At 49.1% G+C, this 27,412-nt stretch overlaps 10 protein-coding genes across 11 annotated transcripts; 4 read left to right on the top strand and 6 right to left on the bottom strand.

Moving 5' to 3' along the window:
- Positions 1–1,118: 1,118 nt before the first annotated feature.
- ONS95_005731 (uncharacterized protein) lies at positions 1,119–1,649 on the bottom strand (the record flags this gene model as incomplete). The annotated part of the gene is made up of 1 exon (XM_058499156.1): positions 1,119–1,649. One exon carries the CDS (start codon positions 1,647–1,649, stop codon positions 1,119–1,121), a length of 531 nt encoding a protein of 176 aa, XP_058351424.1.
- Positions 1,650–2,136: 487 nt separating this feature from the next.
- Positions 2,137–2,515, top strand: ONS95_005730 (uncharacterized protein; the record flags this gene model as incomplete). Its single annotated transcript, XM_058499155.1, has 2 exons — positions 2,137–2,186; positions 2,257–2,515. The coding sequence occupies 2 exons, from the start codon at positions 2,137–2,139 to the stop codon at positions 2,513–2,515; spliced, it is 309 nt and encodes a 102-aa protein (XP_058351423.1).
- A 1,900-nt stretch (positions 2,516–4,415) lies between these two features.
- ONS95_005729 (uncharacterized protein) lies at positions 4,416–4,730 on the bottom strand (the record flags this gene model as incomplete). Its single annotated transcript, XM_058499154.1, has 1 exon — positions 4,416–4,730. The coding sequence occupies one exon, from the start codon at positions 4,728–4,730 to the stop codon at positions 4,416–4,418; it is 315 nt and encodes a 104-aa protein (XP_058351422.1).
- A 486-nt stretch (positions 4,731–5,216) lies between these two features.
- ONS95_005728 (uncharacterized protein) lies at positions 5,217–5,606 on the top strand (the record flags this gene model as incomplete). The annotated part of the gene is made up of 2 exons (XM_058499153.1): positions 5,217–5,266; positions 5,351–5,606. 2 exons carry the CDS (start codon positions 5,217–5,219, stop codon positions 5,604–5,606), a joined length of 306 nt encoding a protein of 101 aa, XP_058351421.1.
- Positions 5,607–6,388: 782 nt separating this feature from the next.
- ONS95_005727 (uncharacterized protein) lies at positions 6,389–8,133 on the bottom strand. The gene has a single exon (XM_058499152.1). It carries the CDS (start codon positions 7,905–7,907, stop codon positions 6,540–6,542), a length of 1,368 nt encoding a protein of 455 aa, XP_058351420.1. The 5' UTR covers positions 7,908–8,133; the 3' UTR covers positions 6,389–6,539.
- Positions 8,134–9,034: 901 nt separating this feature from the next.
- ONS95_005726 (uncharacterized protein) lies at positions 9,035–11,541 on the top strand. Of its 2 annotated transcripts, XM_058499151.1 has the most exons (6): positions 9,035–9,503; positions 9,575–9,636; positions 9,685–10,031; positions 10,082–10,147; positions 10,198–10,739; positions 10,793–11,541. In XM_058499151.1, exons 1-6 carry the CDS (start codon positions 9,339–9,341, stop codon positions 11,195–11,197), a joined length of 1,587 nt encoding a protein of 528 aa, XP_058351419.1. In that variant the 5' UTR covers positions 9,035–9,338; the 3' UTR covers positions 11,198–11,541. The 2 variants fall into 2 exon arrangements, with proteins under 2 accessions (XP_058351419.1, XP_058351418.1); XM_058499150.1 differs by having other exon boundaries at positions 9,195–9,636; positions 10,793–11,353.
- A 154-nt stretch (positions 11,542–11,695) lies between these two features.
- Positions 11,696–16,106, top strand: ONS95_005725 (uncharacterized protein). The gene has a single exon (XM_058499149.1). The coding sequence runs from the start codon at positions 12,190–12,192 to the stop codon at positions 15,805–15,807; it is 3,618 nt and encodes a 1,205-aa protein (XP_058351417.1). The 5' UTR covers positions 11,696–12,189; the 3' UTR covers positions 15,808–16,106.
- Positions 16,078–19,211, bottom strand: ONS95_005724 (uncharacterized protein). The gene is made up of 4 exons (XM_058499148.1): positions 18,628–19,211; positions 18,211–18,560; positions 17,931–18,052; positions 16,078–17,872 (listed from the first exon to the last, which is right to left on the bottom strand). The coding sequence occupies exons 1-4, from the start codon at positions 19,127–19,129 to the stop codon at positions 17,173–17,175; spliced, it is 1,674 nt and encodes a 557-aa protein (XP_058351416.1). The 5' UTR covers positions 19,130–19,211; the 3' UTR covers positions 16,078–17,172.
- A 2,477-nt stretch (positions 19,212–21,688) lies between these two features.
- Positions 21,689–22,049, bottom strand: ONS95_005723 (uncharacterized protein; the record flags this gene model as incomplete). The annotated part of the gene is made up of 2 exons (XM_058499147.1): positions 21,689–21,890; positions 21,967–22,049. 2 exons carry the CDS (start codon positions 22,047–22,049, stop codon positions 21,689–21,691), a joined length of 285 nt encoding a protein of 94 aa, XP_058351415.1.
- Positions 22,050–23,107: 1,058 nt separating this feature from the next.
- On the bottom strand, positions 23,108–26,053 carry ONS95_005722 (uncharacterized protein; the record flags this gene model as incomplete). The annotated part of the gene is made up of 3 exons (XM_058499146.1): positions 23,108–24,554; positions 24,645–25,059; positions 25,522–26,053. The coding sequence occupies 3 exons, from the start codon at positions 26,051–26,053 to the stop codon at positions 23,108–23,110; spliced, it is 2,394 nt and encodes a 797-aa protein (XP_058351414.1).
- Between the last annotated feature and the right edge of the window lie 1,359 nt (positions 26,054–27,412).

The raw sequence follows: 27,412 nt of genomic DNA, 5'->3' as shown, positions 1-27,412 counted from the left end.
AATTTAGCTTCGGATCGGCTCGGCAACTAAAATAGTCTGTGCAATTGGGGGAACTTTCTCTAACCTCGTCGGAATAACTTCTTCCTTCCTTCCCTTCCCTTCTCATCTGCCTTTTCTAACATCCGTCCTAAACATTCATAGATGCTAGCTTATAACTCACAAAGTGTCTCTCAGCATACTCACTGGATTTTGACTCGTTACCAAGGACGCGTGACGAGATTTGCAAAGCAACTGAGCATCGCGATATCATCCGGCGACGAGAAAATTTCACACGTGCCACAAGCTTTTTAAAATACCATCTTCTTATGTTCATTGGATAAATATGACTCGCTGATGGCAGAGGCAATGTGGTGTTGCAGAAGGAAGCAGTGCATGGAAGAAGTGCTTCGCCCAGCACCTGTCAAATTACTTGGGAACCAATAATTGCGAAAGCCCACGCGGTCTTTGCTCAGCTCTGGCAAAGTTGTTCAGTGACTAGCCCAAAAACGGCATGTCAGTTTTTCTTTGCAAGGTGATTGAGTCTCGGCGCTGTCTGCCGAGTCCTATGCATTCGAAGTAGCTGTACGATCCATGTCCGTGAAGGAGTCCACAGGCTGATTCTTGGATTCTTCCCCAACGCTGGACAATGGACCTAATCTTCTTAAATTCGGGCGGTATCCCCAGAACTTACACACCCTTGCAACCTGATTACGAACCGTACACCTGGTCCTCAGCCTGGTCACAACAAACCCCAGAACACTGCTTGGGATAGGAGTCTGCAAACCGGAATGATAGGATTAGTCAATTCTGTCCAATCCCGGTGTTATAAACTGCAGGTGTAAGTATCCTCAAGTGATCTTAGTGTAGCTGTGTGACTTTCCCCTCCCCCTCCCCCTCCCCCCTAGCCTTGAAATACCCCTGCAGCCTTACAAAGCTACCGAGGACGATCTCGTTCCATTTTGTGCCCCACCTGGGGCAGGGGCAGGCTTCCACGCCAGCAAAACATCCACGCGAGAAACGCCCCCTACCGAACACATTTGGGACGAGAGGTCACATTACTACTCTCCACCTCCCCTCCGTAGCATCGTCTACAGCCGCACCCGTGGTATTGCTTTCCCCCCGTTCCTCACTAACCCGTCCTATGTCTCCGTCAGCGACCCAGCTTTCCAGGTGCTTGCAAGGACCCTGGGAAAAATCATCTTGCAGCCACGCATGATGAGAATCGCCCATGTACTGTCCACCCACCCTCCACCCTGTCCTTCCACCCCATCTTTTGTTTCCTCCAGGCCACAATTGTCGCGCACAGATGGAGCTGTGTCGCGGTTTTTGATGTGCAGATGCACTTGTTGGAGCTCTATCTTTGCAATATTTCTGTCCGTTTTTCTAAAATCGTGGCATTTTGAGTTGCGCCACGTTAAACATGATTTCACTCCATCCTTGGGAAACCGTACCGTGCACTGTTGATTTTGGATGACGCCCGGGCAGCTTTTAATGTTGTACCGAGCTCTACCTCTGTAGAGCTCGGTACAGGTCTTACAGGGAGTTCCATCTCCCACTTCCGAGACATCCTCCTCCCCCTTGTTCCTGCTGCTCTGTTCCACGACTCCAGATGATGCGAGCGAGGCAGGCGAGGATGCTTCGGGTGGCCCAGAATAATGGACTCGAAGCATGTGGCTAAGCTTGCAAGTCAACTCGCTTCTCTGACGGACTGCGTCTGCCAGCTAGCCAAAGCACCTAGGGAGTAAGCGATTGATGGATCCATAGTCAAGCTAAGGTAGCCATGGCAAGCAAACGAGCGGTCAAATACGCACGGAAGTGGGGCTCCCCTAAGAGTCCATGCAGCCACCTCCCAGGTCATGACTTTTCGACAGAGCGAGCAGGAACAGTGCTTGCTGATCATTTCAGAAGCGCGCATTACCCAACCATTTTGTTGCTCCCATCAACCCCTCCTTAAAATTTGAGTAAGTATAAGACTGGCCGCCAGCCTGATTTTCTTTCAAAAATGATCAAATTCTCATATCCGGCCTTCTCCACACACTAATTCGCAATCACCGCTTCTCCTAAGTTTCTCATCTCAGCCTTTAAGTTTATCTCGCCTTTTCAACTTCTATCTACCCAGACTGGTTGTACGAAACTAAGAAGTTAGAAGCATACACAATGTCTTCATACCCATTATCAACTTGCGCCACGGACGGTTCAAATACAAGGTATCGCTCAGTTCTGCCAATTCTCAATAACAAGTTGCTGCAGGGTACTAATTTTTTTAACTGTCCCTAGACGTATTGGCTCAGCATCTGCCAACGACCATCTCGTTGCCTCCACCTCCGCCTCTTCTTCGGACTCAATCACTTCCAATAGTAATGACGCTACCAAAGCCGACGAAGAAGCGTCACGCATGGCACTTTTCCTTCACAGCAATGTCGAAGCCAACCCGACATATCAGCACACTTCTTCTGCGGCAAGCATGGCTGCACACTCTACTCAGATGAAGTCGTGCCTGGATACTTTTGATGCGGTTATGGAGGATAAGAAGTGAGGTATACACGTATGATCATCTCTGATTTATGATAAATGAGGGAACGTTATGCTCAAGTCAATAATGTTGAAAGGTACGTCGTCTCGATTCTACCTCAATGTGACAGGACGCTAACCTGTGTAAGGTAAGAGTTGGATCGACAGCCTGTATCAACAACTACAGCAAAGGATAGTAAGGTCTTTCAAAAAATGGCGTTCTCTCTTCCCCATCTGGTCTTTGAACCTTGAGACCCACAAAGCTCGCTTCGAGCGGAAGCGAGGCTGCAAGCGGGTAGAAGAGGAAGCCAAGTTGGTGGTAGATGACAGCAACTAGAAGGCGCAGTGACTGTTAGAGCGTAAGAATAGGGAGATTGATTTGGGTTCGAGAAAAGATACAGTGGATTTTGAGGGCAACGCAGGCAGGAGTCTGAGCCTGTAGCACCAGCAACAGATTCATGGCAATTAGAAAACATTTATTTAGGAATTGGATATCGAAACAATAACAAAGAACCCTCAACTGTGTATGGTAATTGAACAGGGCGTGTAAATGATTCAGAAGGATCTAAAATCTGATGCCTGTAGACTGGTCGGATAAATGAGGTCGAAAGCAAAATGCATTGAAGTGGACAGTAAACAAGCGATACGATACCCATGTGGTGGCTCTGTAAATGAATGTAACACAGAACCGGGAAGGACTGATTGGTTTCGTCGTAAGTCGCCCAAAGAGATCCAGAAAATTCTCAATCATAACTTCGAATGGCAACACCTGCCCGCTTAAATGAAGGAAAGATTAGCTCTTGGAGAGTGACTGACACGCATTTGGGGACTCAGGTCAGTCCTCGCTTGCCATGCGTTGTCCTTTACTCCAGTTGCTTGTGAACTGCAGTGCACTGCCTTCTTGAATGCTTGTGTCACGTCTCTCACCCCACGAAACGAAAGACTAAGGTGTCTACGTGAAGATACCTCGGCCCAGCCTGCATTGCGTTACATTTTGCGCCCGCCACTATGGGAACAGCATGGGTTTCTGATCGACCGAACTCCACCTAACTTATGGATGCCTTCTACCAACGTGAAGATCATCAGCAACTGGCTATAAAATGCGCGATACATTCGTATGCCGAGGCGGCAACCGAGCTAATCCGGGTTTCCGCTGCCTCACCTGCTCGCCCCTATTGATTTCTCGCGGTTATTTACTTTGGATATTCAAAGACGGTTTTGCGTATGAGACCCGTTTCTGCCTTCGGAAACACTTCAATTGAGTGCTTGGCCGCGTGTAGAGAAATAGAAAGTTCTCGTTCTTCAAGTTCCAATTAGATGAGATAAAGACCCCACAAAACCAAGCAAGCCTGATTCAACAGCCTTACCGAAGAGGAAGGAAATTCAAGCAATAACACAAGCGATAAAATGACTTCCAAGCAAATAACAAGGACGCGGAGATCTCGCACGCTGGCACCAGCTCCGGCTGTTGATTATGTGACGCTGATGACTGTCAGAAATGCTGTCTAGGTGTGCCACAGCCTTGCTGACCCCTCAGTCAGCTCCGAATTGGAACGAGGCTAGGAGAAATCTAAGTTGTTGGGCCAAAGGAACCAAATACTGTCCCAGAAGCCGTGTCTGGCGATATCTTCTGCCTGAGTCGGTTTCCAGCAACAGGCTCGCTTGCTCGCCAAGGTCACTGTAAATCCCTGCCCATCTTCTCTTGCTCCTCCCTGTATCAACCCGTGATGTCCCATTTCTCCAACGCCACTTGTTGGAAAAACCTCTGAACCATGCCCGAGTCATCTATGATCCTTGCCTAGGGAATCCGTGACACTTGCCCAAAAGAAAACTGTGACACTTGCCCAAGGAAGCTTGACCCATGCTTACATCTCTATCCGCAGTGGATCACGCCCGCTTCCGATATCCTCGGTTCGTCTATTCCTTTAAACAGTAAGAAGCACCCGTACAGGTGGGTGGGCTGTGAAGGGGCCCATCCTTGCAGACACCACTCCCGCATTGCGCAAGGAACAGCCACAGGCACCAGGCTTGAGCTTGACGAGTGGAAATGCACCCTCAAGAAACGGCTGGGGCGCTGCATCATTGGTGGTCGTGATCCTTAATTGGACATGTCCCCGAAGCATAAGACCGCCACAATGAGACGTGCTGCAAGGCTCTGTGGTCCCAAAGGCAGCACCGACATGGATAACGCCATGAAGGGTCAACGAAATGAAGGAAGCGTTGCGCTCATTGGGGGCCATGAAGCTTGAAGCTGGAGAATACTCATGCAAGCCATGCTCGGTGTTCACTGAGGTGGTCAAACCCAGCCACAGTTGGGATGATCCCAGATGATCGACTGATGGCAATGGCGTCGCCAAGGTCCGGGGTGCGGGCAAGGATCAATCTAAGATCATTAACAGATCTTCCCTATTGGGCGGGAGGGCTTGTTGTGGTGGTGCGTCTCCACTGGATCATCTCGTCTTGCACCTCAACTCCTGACTGAGGTTATGTTACTGACTTTCACACTCAGACAAGTATTATATCAAGCAACCCCAAACAACTCATTCCTCTCACGATGAGTTTTCCAGCACGCTCTTCTCTCTTTGCAGTTTGTACTTCATGCGCGAGGCGAGCCTGTGTGCAACACTGGTGTTTGGCTTGCACTCTCTAGAAATATCTGGGTCAATCGCAGCTGCGGAAACTCCGAGTTCCGACTCGCTCACTACCATAAACTGCCGCAACAAACGATGTCGTTCTACCCATCCTCAACATGCGCAAACAATGGTTCACTTAAGAGGTACATCTACAGAATATTCTCATGTTATCGAAACATCGTTGGAAAATAGAAGCACAGGTTCGGCTAATGCCTCATTGTCAACAGTACCGAGTCTGCCAACGCAAACCCACCTCCATCCTCATCAGCCCTCTCTGTCTCAACCACTGCTACAACAGACGCAGAGGCCTTGCGCCTCTATGCAGAACGTATCGCAGCCTATATAGCAGACCCGGTCAACCCCAATCCTGCCTATATATACACCTCCGCCGAATCGAGCATTCCGGCACACACTTCTGCTGTGACATCTGTCATCGAGGAGTTCGATGCTGTCATGAACAAGTCTGGAGAGAACAATGTATAGAGAAGTGAGTAAGAGCCTCTGGCTTCGAGGCGAAGGAGTTGGAATTTGGCGCAATAAGGTGCAACAAGGCGCATAGGCGCAAAGGATGGAAAGATGATGGAATAAAAGTACTTGCTGTTTTCACGATATCTTAGACCAGGATATGAAAATTGATATGATACATTCTCATAACAACCTTATCAAACTTTGTTGTTAACCAGATACCTGACGTGATGGCTCCACCCTTCCCTCTCGAAAATGACACAAAATGTGCAGAAGAGATTTGCAGAAGCACCCTCTAATAGGCGAACGCGCAAGTAAATTGAAAGACAAAATGTGTGCACCGGTACCTTGTGCCAGCAAGACGCATGTTGGGCACTTCGGTAGATAGAAAAGTGTCGTGCACGCAAGCACGTATTTGAGGCTTGATTTTTTGGCTTGCGTGTAACGGAATTTGAACCAGGCGAGTCCAACCACTAATGGCAGACCTAGACTGCGATCGAGTATTTTCACAAAGATCAACGCAGAAATGAGATGCGAAGAATAACTGTGGTAATGCCAAGGCTCTGCACACGGCACGAGCTGCTCCTATGGCTTCCTATGTTTTCACCATTGCCACCATTGGCTTTTGTGATGCCTAAATCTAAAGCGATGACAAGACATACTCCAAATCAAAGGAACGAAACAAAAACCATAGGAGAGAAACTAATCATCGAAACAGTATTACTTGACCAACTGGGCTGCATCAAATTCTCGGGACTACCGATTTTGCTACAACGGAAAGAAAGGCAACATGAGCCAGCCGAGATTCCAACTTCGGACGGGGGCCTTATTGCAAACTGTACATTATCATTGAACATTAAAGCTACACGTTATACACCCACGGAAACCGACACTACCCATATCCGGAACTCCAACGCTAAATGCAATCCAAGACTCTCGCATCCAAAAACATCACCGCGCTCTGGGTACAGTCAAAGTGTATCCATCCTCATGCATATTGCTCAATCGTATCACGCTCCCCTGACTGGTAGAGCGAAGACTCGAACTCGAACTCCCCGTACTACCCAAGTAAGGCCGTCTGCTCTGCGCAAAGCTGTTGATGCTTGGCGATCGCGAAACCACCTGCTTCTTGCTTCTTGGTGTCGCGGGAGCGGTGCTGAATTCTTGCCTTTTGGAAGGAGTTCCGTTGGCCGTGCCGATGCTTCGAGTTGGACCTGTACGGACTGTACCCTCACTCCCACTGCGAATGCTGACGCTGCGGGAGGATTCGAGAGATCGACTGCGTGGAGTCACTGGTGTCGATGAAGATGATCCGTCATCATCAATGTCACTCTCTTGATTGTCGATATCCAAGCTGGTGAGAATTGCGGGACTGAGAGCATTCATGCTTCGAAGTAACTCTGCAAAGTGCCTCATAAGCTCGCGAAATTGGGTTTCGCTGAGAGTTCGCCCAGAAAAGCGTGCATATTCATACTCGGTAAGAAAGTTGGTGGCTGTGAGGGGTGACCCAATGACGCCTAGACTAAGTAGTTGACTGATATATTCCCTCAGGCCCATTGCTGCCGGCCGTTGAAGTAAGTCTACTGCTCTGATATCGGGCAACCGAGGTTCTAACGTGGAATCTGGGTCTGCAGGTGCCAACGAGACGGCTTTGGCTTCGATAAGGTGCGGCAACTCAAAAACTACTGTAGTATATTGAAGATCCGGCAAATCTGGCGACGTGGGCGATGACCATCCATTGTGTGCAATATCTCCCCAGACAGGACTTGGAGGTGGAATGGTGACCGTGTGTTCCTCCGGTTCTAACTGGGAGCGGGCTCTTCGAAACAATCCAAGCTTCCCCTTCTTATTCCGCCTATCAGCGGACTGATCTATTGGTTCCGCGATATCGGTTCGGTTTTCAGGCTCTGATACCACGATTGCTGGTTGCTCAGGCACACGCGGTCGAGAGTCCCATGCAATAACAGCACTTCGGCTGAGACTTGCAACAATCATCTTCCTAACCTTCTTCTTGACATCATCCTTCTCGATGGGTATCCAGTTTTTCGGTATTGCTTTCATAATCTGACTATTTGTGTAAACCCTCACACCAAATATTATCACCGCGATGGCGGCAGTGAGGCCATAGGCACCCGGGACCACCAAGTAGTTGGCGATTTTGTTCGGAGTTGGTCCATTCTTGCTAGTCCTTGCCTGTGCAATCAAGTCTGCTGGGGTCGTAATTATTAGGGCGAGGAGGACGATGCCGAGGATGAGATAAAATGATCGATAGAGAACAGCAGAAAGGCTCGGGCGCTTCAGCTTTAGCTTGAACTTCATGATGGCGGCATTATGCGCACGAGTCGTTGCTCAGGCAGAGGGGAACTGAGGACCAAAGGGTGAACATCGATTTCGGAGCGGCGCAGGTTGTGAAGGCGCGTCCGATCCAGATGCTGCTGGTAAAATAGTGTTTGCGTACTTAATACTCAGTAGATAATACCCGGAGAGATAAAGAGTTGTTGATGGTAAGCCGCATGCTGGTGGCAGTGAGGCTGAACTCCTGGGTTGCCAGTTTGGAGGTTGAAGTGATGAGTAAACATGCGCTAGAGCATTAAAGTTAGACACGAACTAGTCCATAAGAGGAAAGACACCCACACGAGCTTCACGAGATCTTGAGCTTCAGCTACCTCAACTCTGCTAACGTCTGCTTGTTACAATCGTCGACCATCTACGTGATTAACAGTATGCGACGCCACAAGTTCCTGGAATCCATTAGCCACACCTCAAGACGTCTTCAACATCACCCAGCTAGCCACATCATGAGCACGAGACTCATATTTCTGGAGGACTTCCAGCACACGTCTTGGTTGACCAGTCAAAATCCCATCATCCTGCTTTCCAACTCTTTGTTTGGCATCTGATCCATGCACACAAATACAGCAGTCTTGAACTCTTATCTCTCCGAGGTAGCCCGAATTGCAACAAGCACGTTGCCCAATCTGATCCCACTCTCGCCTATCAAGGCTATTGTCAGCCCCACGTGTCGTGGGATACTCATCCTTCCTGAGGGAGAACCCCATTATCTAGTTGAACAAGGGTCCTGGCCAAGCCTACATTGCAAGAAATTCTCACGATGTTGTGTACCATGTGGATCTTGGTGAGCTCCTCTTCATTAGCTCAACCTTACGAAAAAAGGCCAAGCACAAATTGGTCGGAGGTCCAGGTCGCGAAAGTTTCTTCTCTGATGGTTTAATTATGCCCTGTTGCTCTGGCGTAGTTGTACTTCCTTCTATTGCAGTAGCGTTCTCTTAAGAAGTGGGGTAGACACCGTTTTCATGGGGTAGCACTTATGGCGTATTAACGCAGCCAACCGCATTGCGACAATCGTTGACCTTGCAACCACTATTTCAGGTATCTACCCAGTTCATGTAATATTCTAGTCTTCTGCACAATCTTGCATTCCCACTACTGGATCACTGTGGAACCACTGAGATAGGTGCAGTGATGCGGTGCTCTGATGTTACCCGCCAAGCGGCCAATTAGCATTTAGCTCCTGCAACGTTCAACCAGGGTTGACGAGCTGTCACACTCATAGCTCTCCACTCACTTCCTTAAGCTCCAAGAAACTTTGCTTTGGTAGATCGGGACTACCGCGGTGGTGGGATTTTGGCCTCAAGATTTGCCTATAAAGCCTGCATGGTCCTCGTGCCCTCTTTCTAAATACTTTTTGAGGACATTTCCTTCCCAGGTATCCCACTCCGCATAGTCAGCATGTCAGAGTCACCGAAGAACGAGTACCCTAAGGGCGAAGAGAAGATCGCGCTAGGAGAGCCATATGCGGTGCAAGAATCTACTTCACTTGGAGTTGCAGAGGATCTACTCGGTTCTCAAAGTGTCGATCCAGCTCTGGATGCCAAGATGCACATTGTCAACAACGTGAGATGATTCCACAGGCGCCACAAGTCACTGCCGACAGCAACAATTGAGAAATACTAATGAAAACAAAGGCCATCGATGAGATTGGTTGGACTCCATATCACTGGAAACTGTTTGTGCTGAATGGATTCGGGTAAGTGTTACCCAGCTTTGTCTTGATCCAACGGCTCACATCTCGCAGCTATGCCGTCGACTCTCAACTCCTTCTTTTGCAATCAATCATCGCTACACAGGCCTGCTATGAGTTTACGCCATCTTACCCTCGAGCTCTCACAATTGCTGTTTACGTGGGCATGCTCGTTGGTGCTTTGTTTTGGGGATTGAGCGCCGACATTGTCGGTCGACGATTCGCTTTCAACGTCTCACTGTTCATCTGTTCATTCTTCACCATTATCTCTGGAGCAGCGCCAAATTGGGCTGCGCTTGCAACGTTCATTGCTTTCCTAGGCTTTGGTGGGGGCGGAAATCTTATCATGGATACGACAGTTTTTATCGAGTACCTGCCCTCAAACAAGCAATGGGTATTGAGTATGTACATGCTCTTCAATATTGGTGAGCATCACTGACATTATTCACAGCATGGCTCGCTTCATGGTGGGGGTTGGGACAGGCAATTGCCGGCTTCTTCGCTTGGGGATTCCTTCGTAAGCGAACTCATAGTTTTCCATCACATTCTTTTACTAACTCAGTCAAGCTCCCTCGAAGTGGAACTGCTCAAACCCGTTCGACGAGGATGGCCTCAGAATTTCTACATGCTCAAAGGCCGACAACATGGGCTGGAGATATGTCATGTATACCTCTGGAGCCATGGTGTTTGTGATGAGTGTGGCCCGAATTACAGTCATTCGCTTGAAGGAAACGCCGAAATATCTTCTAGGAGAAGGCAAAGACGAGCAGCTTGTAGCCGATTTCCAAAACATGGCCGCAAAATATAATCGACCTTGCTCTATCACCGTTGAGATGCTAGATGCATGCGGAACAATCAACTCGGCTCATGGAAAAACCAAATTCTCGGTTTCTGAGTTGACGGTTCACTTCAGAGGGCTATTTGCAACAAAGACGATCGGTTTGTCGACTTCTTTGATCTGGCTCTCTTGGACACTCATTGGTCTCGCTTATCCACTGTTCTATGTTTTCCTCAGCAGCTATCTCTCTTCCAGAGGTGCCGACTTTGGAGTACAATCTGATTTCGAGACTTGGAGAAATTATGCGCTGGTAAACATCAGTAGTATCCCGGTAAGTGAAATATTCTTCCTACCTATTTCTTCTCCGTCACTGACGAGGTACAGGGACCTATGCTCGCAGGTTACATGTGCAATTGGAAAGTCCTCGGCCGAAAGTACACCATGGTAATCGGCGCTCTTATCACAATGGCTTTCTTCTTCGCCTACACCCAAGTCCGAACGCAAGCTCAGAATGTCGGCTTTAGCTGCGCAATCGGTTTCGCCCTGAATATCTATTATGGCACGCTGTATGCATATACGCCTGAAGTACTGCCTTCTGCGCATCGTGCTACAGGAAATGGAATAGCGGTTGCTTGTAATCGGATCATGGGTATCTTGTCTGCAGTCATTGCTACGTATGCTGATACCACTACGGCGGTTCCGATTTATGTGTGTGCAGCTTTGTACATCGGGATGGCTGCCGTGGCTGTTGCTTTTCCTTTTGAACCGTTTGGGAAGAGAAGTTCTTAGTTACACGATGCTGGTCAGATATGTAGTTGAACATACCTCGTTCAAGACGAGTTGTGGATCACGAAAGCGGTTCAATGGAATAACATGCGAGACTACAGATTTTGGGATATTTCAAATTCCAAATTGTATCGATGAAGTGTATCAGAAGCGTTGGAGGTTTCGGCTGGCTGCAGCTCAGCTCAGCGACCCCCACGCGTATTCTCCATTCGGGAAGACCCTGGATAAGCCACTGCACGAGATAATGCGAAATCGCGTTATGCTACCGACAACTATGTAGTTTTCCATAATTTATTATAATTACACGATACTGAATTCTCGATACATCAAAAGATCGGACATCCAAGCGATGTTCCCTCAATTTGCAGCATGTCATTGGGCGTACAGTGCTCCAAGACAGTGGGCCGTCCATGCTGACGTCCCAATGCTGGGGTATTTTTGGACCACGCCACCAATTTGGCCAACCACAGCAAAGAGTTTCTCGCGACTTTTATCGAGTCTCCTGCAGATCTTCGAAGGGATGCGTCGCCTGTTGGACGCACACCCTTCGTATTTTTCACTCCTTCTCACTCTCCATCCGTTGCTCTCACTCACGCAGTATTTGCTTTCTTCGTGAGACTCGTCTCGAGTTGTGGGTTTCGCTCCGAGGCTTATCTCATAATTTGATACGTACAAGACGCGGCAGGAAAGCAGGATCCAGCCGTCAAGAGTTGGAACAGCTTAGGACGAGGCGGGCGTGTTCACATGCTCCCTCGCACCAAACGGCCACTCACCCCACTCGAAATAAAGATTCACAGAGTCTGGATCCATCGAGCAGGATTTAGCTAGGTCGGTGGATCGACTGACGTTTTGCCGCGAGGGCAATTGCGAGATGCGCGCTCCACGATTGCATTGAGCCTCAACCAACAATAGCAGTACGAGTTCGCGAGTGCATCTTTCCTTGGAGCGGCAGAGGTGCTTCGCCATTCAGGAAGTTGGAGGGATAAGACGCAAACATGTTTTCCAAATTACGTCCCCATCATCGCCGCACACCGTCAAACCCAACGTCACCGGCAGACCAATCCTTCGAACCTCCTTCACAGACAGACCACGCACACCCGCAACGACACCAAGATGCGCACATGCTAGAGCCAACAAATAGGCCCCCGCCTCCCCCTCCATTACAGTCCATCACGAATATGCCGTCTGCGGAGGGAGGTTTCGAGGGCCCGAGGCGGGTTGGTTACGAGAGGGATCCCAGGATACAGCAGGTGGATGGTTCGAGGGATACAAGAGGACGAGATACCTACGGCTTCAGCAATCACCAGAGATTACCATACGCGGGGTCACAGCAGCCAGAATCAGCTGGAAATGCTGTTCCTGGGAACTACACGGGTCCTCAATATGCAAGGCAACAGATTGGGATGAGCCAGGAAGTATTTAGACCTCGACCCTCCGAACCCAGTCCAGGCTTTGTCACGTCCCCGGATTTCCCAGGTCAGAATGGCCAGCCTGCTAGGAAACCACCGTCTAGCTTCTCGTCTAGTACGCCGACACTTGTTGAGCCTGCTCAATCACGGCCAGGCAGGGCAAGGCTGAATCTTCTGAACCCCATGTCACTTTTGGCACGGAGAAGGACATCACAAGCAGTGGAGAAATTGGCGCCTCAATCACTGGTATCGAATAGAAATGGGAACAACTTCAATGAGAGTTTTGACCCCCGCATTCGAGGAACAGTGGTCCACGATTTTAGTGCACCGAGAGCACCAAGGAGAAATCTTTCAAACGTAGATGTCCGAGCAGAAGGAGGTTCAGCAAGCAACCTGAGATACCAACGAAGTCCCAATGGCGACCTCAGTAGTGCGGATGAGAACGTTACTAGTCCATGGAGCGGTGGGAATCACACCCCAGTCTTCACGGAGAACTTTGAGGAAGAACAGTACCCAAATGCTGGTCCCCACGTGCGGAAAGCCAGCGATTTGACCGATCTGCCGCTACCACAGCCACCGTACGCCAAAGGCGCTCAGAAGCCAGTCGAACCAATATCTACTTCAAAAAGCAATGATGCTGCGCAAAAGCAATATCAGGCGCCGCGGAGGATAAGTACGCAGAAGCCCGTCCCAGATCTTCCACAGATGCCAGACCACCCTCCACCGGTGCCGCCAAAGACTGATTTGCCGTTACATGTTGCACCACAGCGTATCTCGATAGATGCATCTGCTACTCCTCCCAAGACGGGTTCGTTTAAGAAAGGTGGTCGGCCACGCAATGTTTCGGAGGTGTCGGCTAAAGATGCCGCTATTCCCAGACACATGAAAAGTACGTCTTCGCGATTCAGTTTCGATATGATCGGGGCTGCTGAGCAAGAGCGACTTCTGGAAGATAGGCATCGACAGAAGGCGTTGGAGAAGAAAGCAGGAAATCATGGCGATGAAGAGGAAGATGACCGGCTTGGGGATGAGTCTGAGCACGATTATGATTATGATAATATGGACGATGACGATGGACTGGAGGAGAGGATACCTGGTGTCAATGCGGATCTGGAGGAAGAAGAGTATCCTTATGACGATCTGGAAGAACCGATTCCAGGGGCCGATGATGAGGAGGATCCTTACCAAGTCTCGGACCTCGGCGAAAATCTGGGAGGCTTCACATTCCAACAAAGTTCACTGGCAACACCTATGAGTCCTGCAAGTCCGGCAATGGTGAGCACCCCGAGAGATGCAAATGGCGAAGTTATTGGATTTGCCATGACCAAGAATTCTCCATGGGCTCCTCAAGGTGTAGATTCAACTGTTTCGCCTAGCTCGCCCGTTTCACCTGACATGAAATCGCCTGTCTTGGTCACGGAGTTGCAAGGCCTAGGGCTACAAGGAGTCAACATAGCTTCATCTGTGGATCCAGCGACATCAGCCTTGCCACCCTCGAAGCCAGCAGCAGACTTCCCTCGACCTGCTGCGCTAGACGACGATGATCTATACTTCGATGATGGTATCATTGGTGGGCCTGGCGACGCAGATGACGTTGAATTTGACGAGTCAGTCTTTGACAACATCGACACTGATGAGTACGGCAGACCTGTGAAGTCATTGTCATCGTTACCAACACTATATTCCCCACCGTCACTCACAGCCGACCCATCACCACCATTGAATAAGGCTGCTGATGGTTTCAGAGAGTCTCAAGATATGACAGATGCCATGTCTCTCTCTGCCGCCCCTAACGGGGGCCTGGCTCCACAGCCATCCATATCGGGTCATGTACAGACCTCAATGAGTCTTCCACCTCCTCCACAACAAATCCTCACTCAAGATACCCTCGCCGCATATCAGTCAGCACTCGCGGCAGCAGCTTTTGCAGCAGCTGCCAACGGCAAATTTCGTCGTGATAGTATTAACCCATCTGAGCATGAAGATGCCCAACCCGGACTTGTCACTGATTCCAGCCATACCTCGCATTACGAACCTTTCTCGCCGTCCTATGACCAGGTAGAGGATGACTTCGATTATGACGATGTCCTAGAAGACGATCCCATCATCGCAGCAGCCAATGCCGAGGCTCTAGCTAACGACGATGATGGTTTCTACGGCCAAGAATTCGGCTTCTATTCTGCTCCAGCATCCAATGAAACCGAATTTGGAGGGTACTTCGGGCCTCGCGGCGGTGCAGGTCTCAATCGAGGTCCAAGCAACAGGATCGTCTCCCGCGAACCAAACTTGACACCTATTACCGAACGCAGCGAGTACTCCAACCGTAATTCTTTCATGAGTCTCGCTATGCACGGACCCGGCAGCGTAGTCAGTCCCGGCCTCGCACAGCTCACCAACATGCTTCGCAGTCCCATGGACTACGAAGGCGACATGAGTTTCGACGCGCTTCTCAAACTCCGCCGTGGTGCCTGGGGTGGCAGCCAAGCAAGTCTGCATAGCAGCAACGGCGGCAGCCCCAAGAGCGTAGCGGGCATGGATGATGGGTCGCCTATCGTCTCTCCCGCACCATGGGGCCAAGGCGGCGCTGTTACTCTCCCGCCTCCGAATCATGCCCAACAGCCTTCGGGACATAGGCGGAAGGGTAGTACGTTTAGTCTGCATAGTGAGGGTGCGAGTGTGACTAGCTCGCCGCCTGCTAGTCCGACTTTGACGATGGCGTTTTCGCCGTTGCATGGGATTCAGGAGAAGGAGAGGGAGAGGGAGAGGGAGAGGGAGAGGGAGAGGGAGAGGGAGAGGGAGAGGGAGAGGGAGAGGGAGAGGGAGAGGGAGAGGGAGAGGGAGAGGGAGAGGGAGAGGGAGAGGGAGAGGGAGAGGGAGAGGGAGAGGGAGAGGGAGAGGGAGAGGGAGAGGGAGAGGGAGAGGGAGAGGGAGAGGGAGAGGGAGAGGGAGAGGGAGAGGGAGAGGGAGAGGGAGGATGAGGATGGTGAAAGTGGGCATGTGAAGAAAGAGAAGGAAACAGGAAAGGAGAAGGAGAATAGCAAGGAAGCATTCAGAAAACATCGTTATACGGGGAGTGCGGAGAGTATCAGTTATACCAAGGACGAAGATCCCACAGGTGGGCCGAGGTGGATCCTTGAACGGCGGCGTACTGGGGAGGGTGGTGAGGTAGAGCTTGAGAGGGAGGTTGTTAGGGGTGGGATATAGGGATTTTGGATTTTGGATTTAGGGGTCGGATTTGGGGCTGGGGTCTGGGGCTGGTGGGAAATGGAATGGATGCCGGGGATGGGGACGGTGATGAGGATGGGATGAGGGTGATGAGGGTGGAATGAAAATGAGAGAAGGGAAGCGAAACAAATGATACCAGTTGGATAGCGTCAGCGATTCAGTACAAACTTACCTATAAACCTACCTAATAATATATACCCACAGCTATGGCTTTCGCTTGGGCCATGAAGCGAAGCAACAAACAGTCTACACGTTCCCATTTCTCTTCTTCTCTTTCTATCTCACTCCTTCTCTCCTGCTCTCTTCTTTTTAGCTTAGTTCTTCTTGTTATCCAAACCTTCCCTTACTATCTTGCCGGCGACTGTTGCGATGAGGTTCTATGGCGAAAGTGGCCATGGTATTCAGGAGTCCGGAGTGAGAAAAGACAGTCCCAACTATCTAGAAGGAGGATGGATCAATGCATACAAGACAGTTTAGGATGGAGGAAGATATATGTGTGGATGGAGAGGAAGATGTACAGAGAGCGGGGGTATAAAGTCGTGGTCTGATGAATGACGAAGCGATGAAAGTGAAGCCTAGGATCCTTGTATATCGTTTCTACCTGCTTGTTCTATGTACGTATCGTATATATATACCTTACCCATCCCATGCCCATGCTCATGCCCATGTATCCCAACTCCAACACCCATCAAATCCTGTAAGTTGTACTGTTTACCTTCCTTTATGTATATACTGTATCATATCAAATCCAAATCCGCTAATCAATGTTTCAAGACAGACAGGACAGGTATCTGTTAAACCTGTCCAGTCCAACCCAAACGAAGCCCAAATATATGCCATGCGATGTGTGCAGCGTCCACTAAGCATCTGCACTAATAAACTTTCAGCTAGCCTTCTTCCACTTCAGCCTTGTCGATCTTCCGCGTCTTAGCTCCCGCTTTGTTTGCAGCTTCTAACCTGATGTGGTAATAAAACAAAATGTGCTTGAAAGGTATGTGGGTATTTTGAGAGAATGTTTCTGGTCGTATATCCGTCATCGTGGACGATAATCGTAATGTTGATTCTTGTTTTGGACTGATGAAAATCTGGTTGGCGATTTCGAGGTTGTTCTGCGGTGAGGAGATTGGATGCGAAATCCGGACCTTTAAAATTGGCAAAATAGCCAGGTCTCGGAGCATGCTGATGACTGGTTCCACAGCTAGGGAGTCCCTATAGGAACCCAACATTTCTTCTGCATTATGGCCGCCCCATGACGCGGAAGCCTCTTGTTTCCCGCTCTATCCCCTCGTGGTCAAACACTTGGCTTGAACAATGGATCACGATCATCCCGTCGTTTCGAACTGGTCATGAAGAACATCCAGCTTCCCTCATCCGCCGCTGTATATCCAGAAACAACCTAATGGCCGCATTTCCCGTCAACCAATTCGCAGCATTGGAAAAACTCCCCGTTCTGCTGAGATAGAACATCCAGAAAGCTGCTTCTTTCTTGCCTCTCGCTGCCGCCGTTCCCACGAGCAGGACCCAGAGCTGAACACCAGGATACCTTACCCAGAATTCATCTTCGGAACATTTTCCAAATTCAGTGCAGAGATCTTGGAAGGCTCGATTGTTGATAGGAGACGGGAAGTCGATGTCGAGGAACTCGACGGCGCGGTGGTAGATAGCGCCTGCATGTTGGAGGGTCTCGAGGACGTGGTTGTGTTTTGGGTCGCGGCAGGTTGAGAGGAGAGGAAGAGTCAGGAGGTGCGTACTGTAGTTAGATTGCGGTTCTAAAGAGAAGGATATCTGAGGGCGAGATGTGGTAGAATCTTCGTAGAGTGTTTGGAGGCGGTGGTCTATTGTGAGTGTCCACATTTGTTTGAGTAGGAGGATGATGAGTTCGGGTTTACTGCGATATGTTATGATGCTCTCGAAATTTCCATCGCCTGAGAGGGGTGATTCGTGGATTATGGCGGCTTGTGTTGATACTGGTCTCGAGAGGTAGTAGTCCACCTGAGGGAACCGGGCAGCTTTCCCCGTCAGGACCGCTACCATGCTATCAAAACTTCGACGGGGTTGTTAGCTGCGTATGATCGCTCCTGTATGAATTGTGGGGACTTTACAGTGTTAGTTTTGCTACCATAGGACCATCGTGATGGAAAGAAGTAAACCCTCCTCTTGTGTCGATAATGCGTTGCACAGCATCCATGTGAGTACTAATCTCTGTCGAGTCTCCATAACCTGCCTATTTAATCCTCAGAATGTGGTACAAGGATCCAGCCAAGACTTTCAATCTGCCATGACTAAGTGGGATGTGGTGGGATGGATACAGTGCATACAACCTAGTGCAGCAGGCAGTGCGGCGTGTGCCTCACGATCAGGGATTTAGTGTTGGGAACTTACAGTCCACATGCTGAAGGTCATGATCGCACCAATTGTGGCGTAGTCGAACGCTTTTTTGGGGTCCTCTAGCCGGTCCTGGATCCACTTGATTGTTTCGACCCGGAATTGATAACATTCAGGAGTTTGACTTATCCAGGACAATACATCTAGGTCTAATACTGCGCCTTTAACTGTCGTAAAGTCTGGACTTCTGGTATAAGGCATCCAGGCAGATTGTCTGGGGGTTAAGCTCTTCATGCTCTGGTCTGTACGATCTGATCCAGTCACTTGGAAGGGGGTTGGGAATGGCCATTTTCTTCGGTTGACATAAAGAACTGGGCCATCTTTTTCAAACCAGGCATATGGTACCACTGTATCAATCAGAGTTAGCAAGTGCATTCGGTGAAGGGTGACAGGAGAACCTGGAATTTGGCTTACAATTGTTTGCTTTGTTTTCAATTGTTGTCAAGAGACATAACTGGCGATCTTCCTGGCGAATGATTTCCGCCTCCACCGCCCCTTCGACCGATTCATAATCGTTTTGTTCTTCCACTCTCACCGGAACATCCTCATGCCGTTCGACCTCTTCGCTGGTAGCCTTGGCTATGGGGCCGACTGAAAGCCCCCGTGATTTCTTGGTCACAGCCTGAGACCTTGGAGCAATCCCAATTGGGCGTAGCTGCACATTTCTCTGCTGGGTCAAGCTATTCAGATAAGCCTTCTTGGCCTCCTTCCTCCTCTGGTGATATCCCTTTATTGCGTGCGACCTCACAATGTTGGGACTTGAGACTGAGCCCCCAGGTCCTACACTCACAAACTGCAGCATTTGTGGGTAGGGACGTGCTGGCCCTTGACTCGAATTTGACTTCGAGACATTGGAATCGGATTTCGGTACAGTAGCAGGACCAGCATCTTCTTGACCTGGAGGGCGCTGACACATCGTCTAGTCGATGCGGCGCAGCTTAATCATCGACATACAGGTCAGGTGTAACGCGAGATTGAGGCTGGTGAGTGAGGAGATGGGTCCGGGTCTGGAAATACTTTTGCTTCACCCCACCTTACAGAATGCTGACACGTGCGGGTCTGCAAACTAGGCCTGCTTGGGATTAGGGAAGAAGAGAAGGCAGATGGAACGTAAACACAACGACGGGAAGGTCTATGGCTGGTGCTTATATTCTGCGATATTGACATTCTTTATATTTCTTCGCTTGATGGCATTGAAGCTAATATCAGACTTTGCTGGTTTGGGGTGATGAGGGGGACCAGAAGGCGGATCGACCCCAAACGGACCCCTGCCTAGAACTTCGCCACCAAGAACGCAGTGGATACGTACCAATAGTGGAGGGTCGCAGCACTGGTTATTTGAGGTTCTATTGAATATGAGGCCGCAGGGCGGAGTCATTTTCTTGGTGCAGAAGGAGCAGATTTATTACGATTCAGGAACCTCCGAATACCACCAGTACCTGCACTAGGGAAATAAGTGTCAGCGCTGTAATTGATGCTGAAGTCGCTAGAACTTTAGGCTATTGAAATCTTACCGAGGCTCCTTTTTGGACTTGGATAATGCAATTCTTGCAGTTTGCTAAATCCAAAACACCTAAGTATGAGTCAGGAGGAATCAGGCATTCAGCTTTAATTTACAGTCTATCGGTACCCCAACTTTGCTAGAAATCAAACAATGTTTCCAACTTTTTAGTTTTGGTCTGCTGTTAGCTATGCTGCTCGTGTTTGTAGTTTACTACCAAGCTACGAATGTTTTGCAAAAGATAAATGTTGACAAAATACATTCTATTGTTGCGATATATCATCATCAACTCCGTCCTCCCCGGCTAACTCCGAAGGCAATCTAGCCTCGGTACTGGCTGGGCGTTTCACCAGATGCCCAACTGCAAGGCCAAACTCCCCACTTGTCGCTTTAATAACACATATGATCGTCAAAGCATACTCGCTCACGATCACGCTAACTCTTATTTTTATTCCCTGCTGAATATGTCAACCGATCTCTGCAAATACCTTGTCGATATGGCAGTTCAATGCACGAAGTAGAGTTCGTCATGTATCTGGGGCTGAAGAGATGTTCATCCACTAGATCACCAAGAAGTTAGCTTACAGACTCACCTCGAGATCTTGAGAGGAAATTAAGAACGGCCACTTACGATTGCATCAATACTCGGCGGGCCAGATGTCAGCATCGGTCCTCCCTCTTCGACTACCCCAGTCGACGGGTTAACTACTTTCCCATCGACAATAGGGCGACAATATATGGCGTCTCAAATGCCGTAGGCATGATCCAACCCGTCATATACTGGGCAAGACATGGTTGCCTGTGGTGTCTAAACAACACGCAGAATTAGTCTTTTCCGCTTCTCTGTTTGTATTTATTGTACTCTTACTCTTTGCTGACCTTTACTTCGAGCGCTTAAGTATTCTTCAACGGATTGGCCAACTCTCGAAGTCAATCATCCAGCGAGAGAGGAAAAGGCACGGAACCGGCCTTCGCGTGAACGACAACCGGTTGTTGACAATTGTTGAGAAGAAACCAGATGAACGATCACAAACAGAGGAATGGAAGTGTATATCAAATGTTGCAAACTGTCTAGCATGGTTGTCTGCGGCTGTTGCATTTTACCTGTAAGGTGGCGCCATACTTCAAAGTGGTAGCGAATCAGCAAAGCTGTTGGTGCTTCTTGCTTTCTCTAACAGATACCAGTCTCCACCTTTCGTATCGATCATGAAGAACCACATCCAATTGTGTTTCTATCGTCTTGATTGGAATGGCACGCTTACCCATATGTCATTAATCGGACGCTCCTGCATGACAGTCTGAGATAAGAGTCTTTCGCCAGCAGCAACCGAGGCTCGAGTTGAGATTGGGGCAATTTGTTGGTAGAATCTATGGAGACCTACACAGTAATATATATATTATCAATTTCTGTATCAATTTTCAAAATTTTGCTTCCGAGCGATGAGCTTCGAGCAAACGTGGGCTTACCAGCAAGTCCTTGAAAATATGATCTATAACTTCGACTCTTCGACTCGTCGAACAAGCACTCTCGTCGATTTCGCTGGGGTGGAAAGCGGCGGCTCCGTATGTGAGACTGGAGGGTTGCGAGAAGGTACTGTTACTAGTCTAAGTGGTCTCGACAAACACAGTGACCAGATTATCCAGGCTAGAATTCCTGTGATTATGCACCTTCAAGTACAGATCAGGACATCCTGGCAGCCGTCGCAAGGAGAGACATCTTATATCGCCGGAAAATGGATCAGGTAAGCCGCTGGAAAGCATGTGGTGTACTTCATCAGGAAAATTGTGGACAGCAGACCAATCCCAACTGCGACTCGACGCGGTGTAATCGCCCAGGGTGCTGGTGATGGGATTTTTTGAAGAAGCTTGGAAATAGAATTCATACAGAATCTACAAAAAATCAAGACCGCGATCGTCTTTGAGAACAACCTGACACGAGAAAGGGTTTGGACAAAAAGACTTACGACAAACCTCTCATTCACCAACCCTCGATTCACCGTACGCATATACATCACTCCCGCCCTGCCCAGCGCCAAACGCAACCACAGCACCCATGAGATAAAACACATCATTCCCAACACAATTGATTCCTCTAATCGCGCCACCATTGTCTTCAAACTCTTGACATCTGTCTATGAAGTTTTGCCATAGTCCACCTGCGCCGGTAATGGCGTAGCTTTGGAGAGGTGAAAGTTCAGCATCATGATGGATGGGATAAAGGTCCAGCTAGGGTGTGAGGATGGGAGACAAACATCGTTAGGGATGAGAAGCCGGCGATGTAATTTATGGAGCGGTATGCGTTGGTGAGGAAGGTGAGTGGAAGGAGGAATTCCATGGTAGGTTTTGGGGGAATAGGACGAGGAAGACAACAGAATATTGTGAGCGGATGATGCAGTACAGGCAGAGACGCGATTCGGGGCTTGAAAGCAGGGACGTGCAAAGCTGTGGGTATTTTTTCTGTGGTTGCGTTCCGCCAATTCTTGCCTCGAGTTGCTTGCTAAAGCTTTGAATAAGCTTGCTATACCCCGCTGTAGTAGTTACAAAGAGGGGGAGATGGGCAACAGTGATGCATTCAATTCTTCCCAATGCGGAAAAAAAAAAAATTCGCTTGACGAAACTTCTTCCTGTCATCGCTCGAGGGCGCAGGGTTCTTTGATTGCGCAGAACACACTTGAGTGTCTTTCTATTCCATCTCACGTTTTTTAGTGGTGCGAATAATTTTTGAGCTCAAATGCCAATCAAACATGTGGATCTGACAAGGGCGTTTCGTGACGGTACCCACAATTCCGCTGTGTTGAGACCAGGCTGTGGGTTCACATTCTATCACCACAACCACGAGGTAATTTACAACCCCAGATATTTAATAAATTCCAACCATGTGAACATTTTTCAACAAGCATTTATAGCCCTTCAGAATGATTTTTCCCAATGTGCGATTGCACCTCGCGAGAAAAATCTGGTAGATTATTTGTTTATTTACTTTCCAGCTTTAGCGAGAAATGCCAAGATGAGGGGAGAGCGCCGGAATGCTTGCTTGTGAAGCGAAATAGGACGCACAGGTTGACCTGTCGACTATTGAGATTATTAATTGTTATCTTTTTATTCGATCGATTCTTTCTGATTTGCAAAACTATCACTTATTTCTGTGTAGCGACTCTTGTGGTATCGTACAAACATCTCCTAATCCTTTCGATCTGTTTAAGAGGAAGTTTGGATACTGTCGCCTATCATCTCCTGCCGAATGGAGATTTCCCAGGTGACCCGAATATGTAGATAGCTCGTTGGCGAGATTGTATGAAAACGGAAAAAAAAAAAAGAAGAAGACGCCCAATACCCATCTTGAAGTTGTAATCAAACACAGAAAGACAAAGAGCGCAGCTGAGAAAGACTTTCTCAGTCAGCTGACTTCTGGCGTCTCTTATCCTTCACCACATCTCTCCCTCCATCTCCAGCTTTCAAGGTTTCAATCAAACTCATACCCTCCAACCCAGTGACCCCTTCACCGTTCCCTCGCCCAATACCAATCAACACACCTGAGAATCCATCGATGGCATTCCCACCTACCATCGCTCCATTCAATTCCTCCTGACTACTAGTCACCACGCCCAATCCACTCTTTCGTCTCGCTCCGCTGCGTGTGGCTCTCGACTGTCCAGCACCACCAGAAGTTCGTCGACCTGAGAGACGCTCTTTGATCTTCTTGCTGTCGGCGCGAGTTGTTGTTCCACCATTGTTGTTGCCGTCTGCTTTTCCACTGCCATTTTGAGACTGGCCATGACCGGCACCAGTATTGAAACTCAAACCGAGTCCAATACCCCCACCATCGCCAAAGTCAGAATCACCACTCCCATCTCCCTCATCACCACTTCCCCCCAAATTCGGACTCATCTTCAGCTTCTTCCTCGCAACCTGCCCATAACCATTCCCATTCGGCGACCCCTCACCCTCAGCGTCCACCCACCTAATAACAATCCGACATTTCCCTCTACTCATACTCTCCCTAATCCTCCTCCACCTACTCTCCTCTTTATACACACCCTCATAAAACACATCCCACCATTTCCCCACCCTCGCATGCGGAACCTCCGTGCTCCTATCGCGATACTTCCTATCATCGTCCTTCCGCTCCTCGCGGCTCAGATTCTCAATCTCAGCTTCCCAGTCTTGCACGCGGGTCTGGTATTCGGCGAGGGTGCAGGGGCCAGAGGCGTCGGTAGCGTACCAGGAGCCGATGTTGTCGATGGAGAGGATGGCGAAGGCGTGGTCGTTGGGGTCGTTGATTGTGGTGGTGAGACTGTGTGGGGTGGTGGGGTTGGGGCTTGGGACGGTGAAGTGCGGGGATGAGAGGGAGAAGAATTCGAAGAGGGGGGTGCCTTGGAAGGAGAAGTCGTAGTCTTTGCGTTTGTAGATCCTCTTGGGTGGGGAGGGAGTGGTGTCTGGTTCGGATGGTGAGGGATCGCGGGGACGTGAGCGTGAGTTGAGTTGGGAGGTGCGGTAGGATGGTGCGAGAGTGCGGATGTAGGATGTTGCTGGAGGATCTGGAGGTGCGTGGTCGTCTTTGCAGTCTGGGTAGGCGGTAACGTTGCTTGCTGGACAGGCGAAGACGACATAGGATGTCGGAACGGGCATTGGGAAATCTGGAGGAGGCCGGACAACGCTGAGGGGCTTAGGTGTCCAGATTCCTAGTTTGGCCCATTTTTCGTAGTGTCCAGAAAGATCAGGGTCGGTGTTGGTCTCGGTTGGGGAGAGTGTCAGGATTGGTCGGGAGATGAGGAACCAGATCCAAGTTTGGGTGCCTTGTGTTGGCAGACCGGTGGTTGGGTTGTTGTAAGTTGTTGGTCTATATTGTCAGCATCTCTTCTGCGTACAGCTAAGTGATGTGATTTTGTAGGAATACAAGGTAATGACGAAATGAGCAGACACGACTTACAGATCAACCTCATAAACATCGGCTCTCTCATGCAAGCCGCCACCATTATAGTGTGCCACCAAATCATTCGCATGCTCACCCGTCCTCATATCAGGCGTGAAATCATGGAACGAGATAGTCCTACACTCTCTCTTTCTCTGCGTACCTGTCTCCTTACCACGACTCAACAGCCATTCTCGCAATCCTTTTCCAGTTTTTTCGTCGACCTGACCGAAACCCCAGGGACTGATTGGACTGAGGGGACTGCGGAAGGGGAGACTGACACCGCTGTCTTTACGTCGGTCGAAACCGCCGCCGATAGTTTTTGACTGATTTTGGGAGGGGATTGCGGGAGACAGGTTGCTGTTTTGATTGGAAGTGTTGTTGGTAAGGCGGTGGAGGAACGGACTGTGGTTAAGTGGGACATCTGGAAGTTCTGTGAGATGTCAGTATGTGCTCTTGGAAGAACTCAAGAACCAATACACAGGAACCCATTTCCAAACGACAAGGATTGGAACTAGATATCGATGGACATCATAGCAAATTGAAGCTCATGGCAGACTCGGTAATCATTATTGCCAATTGATGAAGAGAGAAAAGACCGAACAAAGTGATGGGAGTAGTAAGAAGCTGCCATCATCGATAGCCAATTGTGCAGAAAAGACCTCAGCAGGCAAGATACAGGTAGAAATTTGGCTAGTACAAAGTAAAAGGAAATGATAGCAGAAGAAGAAAGCAAATGTGACGCCTTCATGGGCAATAGTAATACCCCAATCAACGACAGAGAATACAAACCCAAAAGACAGAAAATCAAGGAGAAGCGACCACAGCAACAAAACAACAAAAACAAAACAGCACAACAAATCCAAACCACACAGCGAAAACCAAAACCACCTACCAAAATCCAAACAATTCCTCTCCCCAACAACAGCCTGCAACCTCCCACTCGCCAACCCCACAAACCCCATCCTATTCCTCACCCCCTCATCCAGCACCGCTCTCGCCTCCCTAGCGCTCAACTCCTCCTCTCCATCCTCGACTTCGATTCTTCCTTTTCCAACCATACGGTTTTCGTCTAGGAGGGGTGGAAGCCCGCCTTCGAGGTCGGATTTTTGGGTTAGGGCCGCGTCGAGGGTTTGGAGTGTGGGGAGGTGCGGGAGGAGTCGGATTTGGAGGTTTGGGGGGGCGGGGAGGGGGAGTGGGAAGGGGGATGTGAGGGAGGGGAGGGGGGAGGAGGATGGGGAGGAGGAGGGATGGGATTGGGGAGGGGGGTAAGTGGTTGATGTGGATGTGGATGTGGTTGTTGGGTATTGAGGTGCGTAAGGGGGGAGAGGAGGCGTCGAGTGGTCTGAGTAGCTATATGTTGGAGAGGAGGCCATGGTGTCGTTAATGGGATCGCTGAAATGATTGGAGTGGTAATCGACTACCATTGTAGTTGTAGTCGTTGACGAGGTTGGTGTTGGTGTGTGCGTGCTGAGTAGAGGGAGGCAAAGACCTTAACTCGTGTTTTGCAGAAAGATATCTATCTGGTGGAGAGTCTGAGAGTAATTGGCCGCGGTTGAAAAGGTGAGGTGAATGAGCATTCGTCGTCTGGTGGGAGATGCCGACAAAAAAGAGTATATCATGTGGATGTCGGTTCTGTGAGTGAAGCGATGCCTCTTGTCTAGCTGAGAGTCAGAGAGTCAGAAGCAACCAGGTAGGTGAAGCAGAGTGAATATCAGCTTTCTCGGTCGAGAGCCTGTGATGAAGATGGAGACTCTAGCTTACTTCTTAGTTTACTGAGTCTCTATGTGAGGTTCTGATGAGGATTTTCGAATTGTAACGACCTGCGGAATGTGAAACACCAAGATTAGTGACAAAATATTGGTGTTGGAATGTCCGAGCTGGTGTGATTTGATCTATGTTGAAGGTGAACTCGAAAGAAGTCGATGCCTGGAATTGTATTCACAGTAAGAAAAGTCTAGATTTCCAGGATCGAGGAATTCAAACGTGAACTCTTCCTTAAGTGAGATGAAATCGAGGTATAGAAATCAAATTGCCTTAGTAGTCCAAATCACCAGCGTTTGCTGCCAGACTGAACCTCGTTGTTGTTTTTAGAGAAAGCGAAACAAAGATATGCTGAGAAGTTGACAGTGTCAGTTATGATGACGATGATGGTGAGCAGCGGGAAGTTACTCAACCCATTTCATCAGTGAATTTCAATTTTCAAACAGCATAGACTCTTGTTTATGACGTCGTAAAACCCCTCGAACTGTTAAAAACTCTCAAAGACACAGAAAGGAGTAGTATATCAAGAAGAGCAAACACCTCCAAGATTCGCACTCTCCCCTTATCATTGGTAACTATATCAACGTCCACGTCCATTCCCAACCGCCACCAAAATCAACACCTCTCTCTCTCAAAGTCGAACCCATCCTTCAAAATTCTTTCTCGAAAGTACATACATTTCAAAACTCTCATTCAACCCATCTCATCCCATCTAGTCTCATCTCTCAACGTCCCCCCCTTCTCGCTGGCCACCCTCTCGCTGGCCGCCGAGACAGAACTACAAGAAACCTAAATTAAACCTGCAGCTAGCTTCCTATCACAGAAGAATAACCCAGGGACGTCCAGCATGGGACAATAACTTCAGGGTTTTAGAGTTCTCTGAGTGGTTGTGGTTGGCGTGGTGGAGGTTGATTAGGTAGGCTGGTAATTAAGTAGGTAGGTAAGATACTCCCTCACTAAGCATCTAGAGCGGCGAAAAATACCTACCTATCCTGCCTTCTTCTGTCTCTAAGGGATACATA

Source organism: Cadophora gregata, assembly GCF_030347475.1.
Source record: "Cadophora gregata isolate MNR1 chromosome Unknown scaffold_16, whole genome shotgun sequence".
Classification (NCBI taxonomy): Eukaryota; Fungi; Ascomycota; class Leotiomycetes; order Helotiales; family Ploettnerulaceae; genus Cadophora; species Cadophora gregata.
The sequence above is the reverse complement of the archived record's forward strand: the minus strand, read 5'-3'. Positions and strand labels throughout refer to the sequence as shown.

What these genes read in the sequence shown, in the direction of transcription:
- ONS95_005726 (XM_058499151.1), top strand. Translation starts at nt 9,339, where the DNA reads ATGTCAGAGTCACCGAAGAACGAGTACCCTAAGGGCGAAGAGAAGATC. An exon ending in AGATGCACATTGTCAACAAC is followed by an intron (nt 9,504 to 9,574) that starts GTGAGATGATTC and finishes ATGAAAACAAAG; the next exon opens with GCCATCGATGAGATTGGTTG. An exon ending in TAAACATCAGTAGTATCCCG is followed by an intron (nt 10,740 to 10,792) that starts GTAAGTGAAATA and finishes GACGAGGTACAG; the next exon opens with GGACCTATGCTCGCAGGTTA.
- ONS95_005724 (XM_058499148.1), bottom strand. Translation starts at nt 19,129, where the DNA reads ATGTGTCAGCGCCCTCCAGGTCAAGAAGATGCTGGTCCTGCTACTGTA. An exon ending in TGAAAACAAAGCAAACAATT is followed by an intron (nt 18,561 to 18,627) that starts GTAAGCCAAATT and finishes TGATTGATACAG; the next exon opens with TGGTACCATATGCCTGGTTT. An exon ending in TGACCTTCAGCATGTGGACT is followed by an intron (nt 18,053 to 18,210) that starts GTAAGTTCCCAA and finishes AGGATTAAATAG; the next exon opens with GCAGGTTATGGAGACTCGAC.
- ONS95_005727 (XM_058499152.1), bottom strand. Translation starts at nt 7,907, where the DNA reads ATGAAGTTCAAGCTAAAGCTGAAGCGCCCGAGCCTTTCTGCTGTTCTC.
- ONS95_005725 (XM_058499149.1), top strand. Translation starts at nt 12,190, where the DNA reads ATGTTTTCCAAATTACGTCCCCATCATCGCCGCACACCGTCAAACCCA.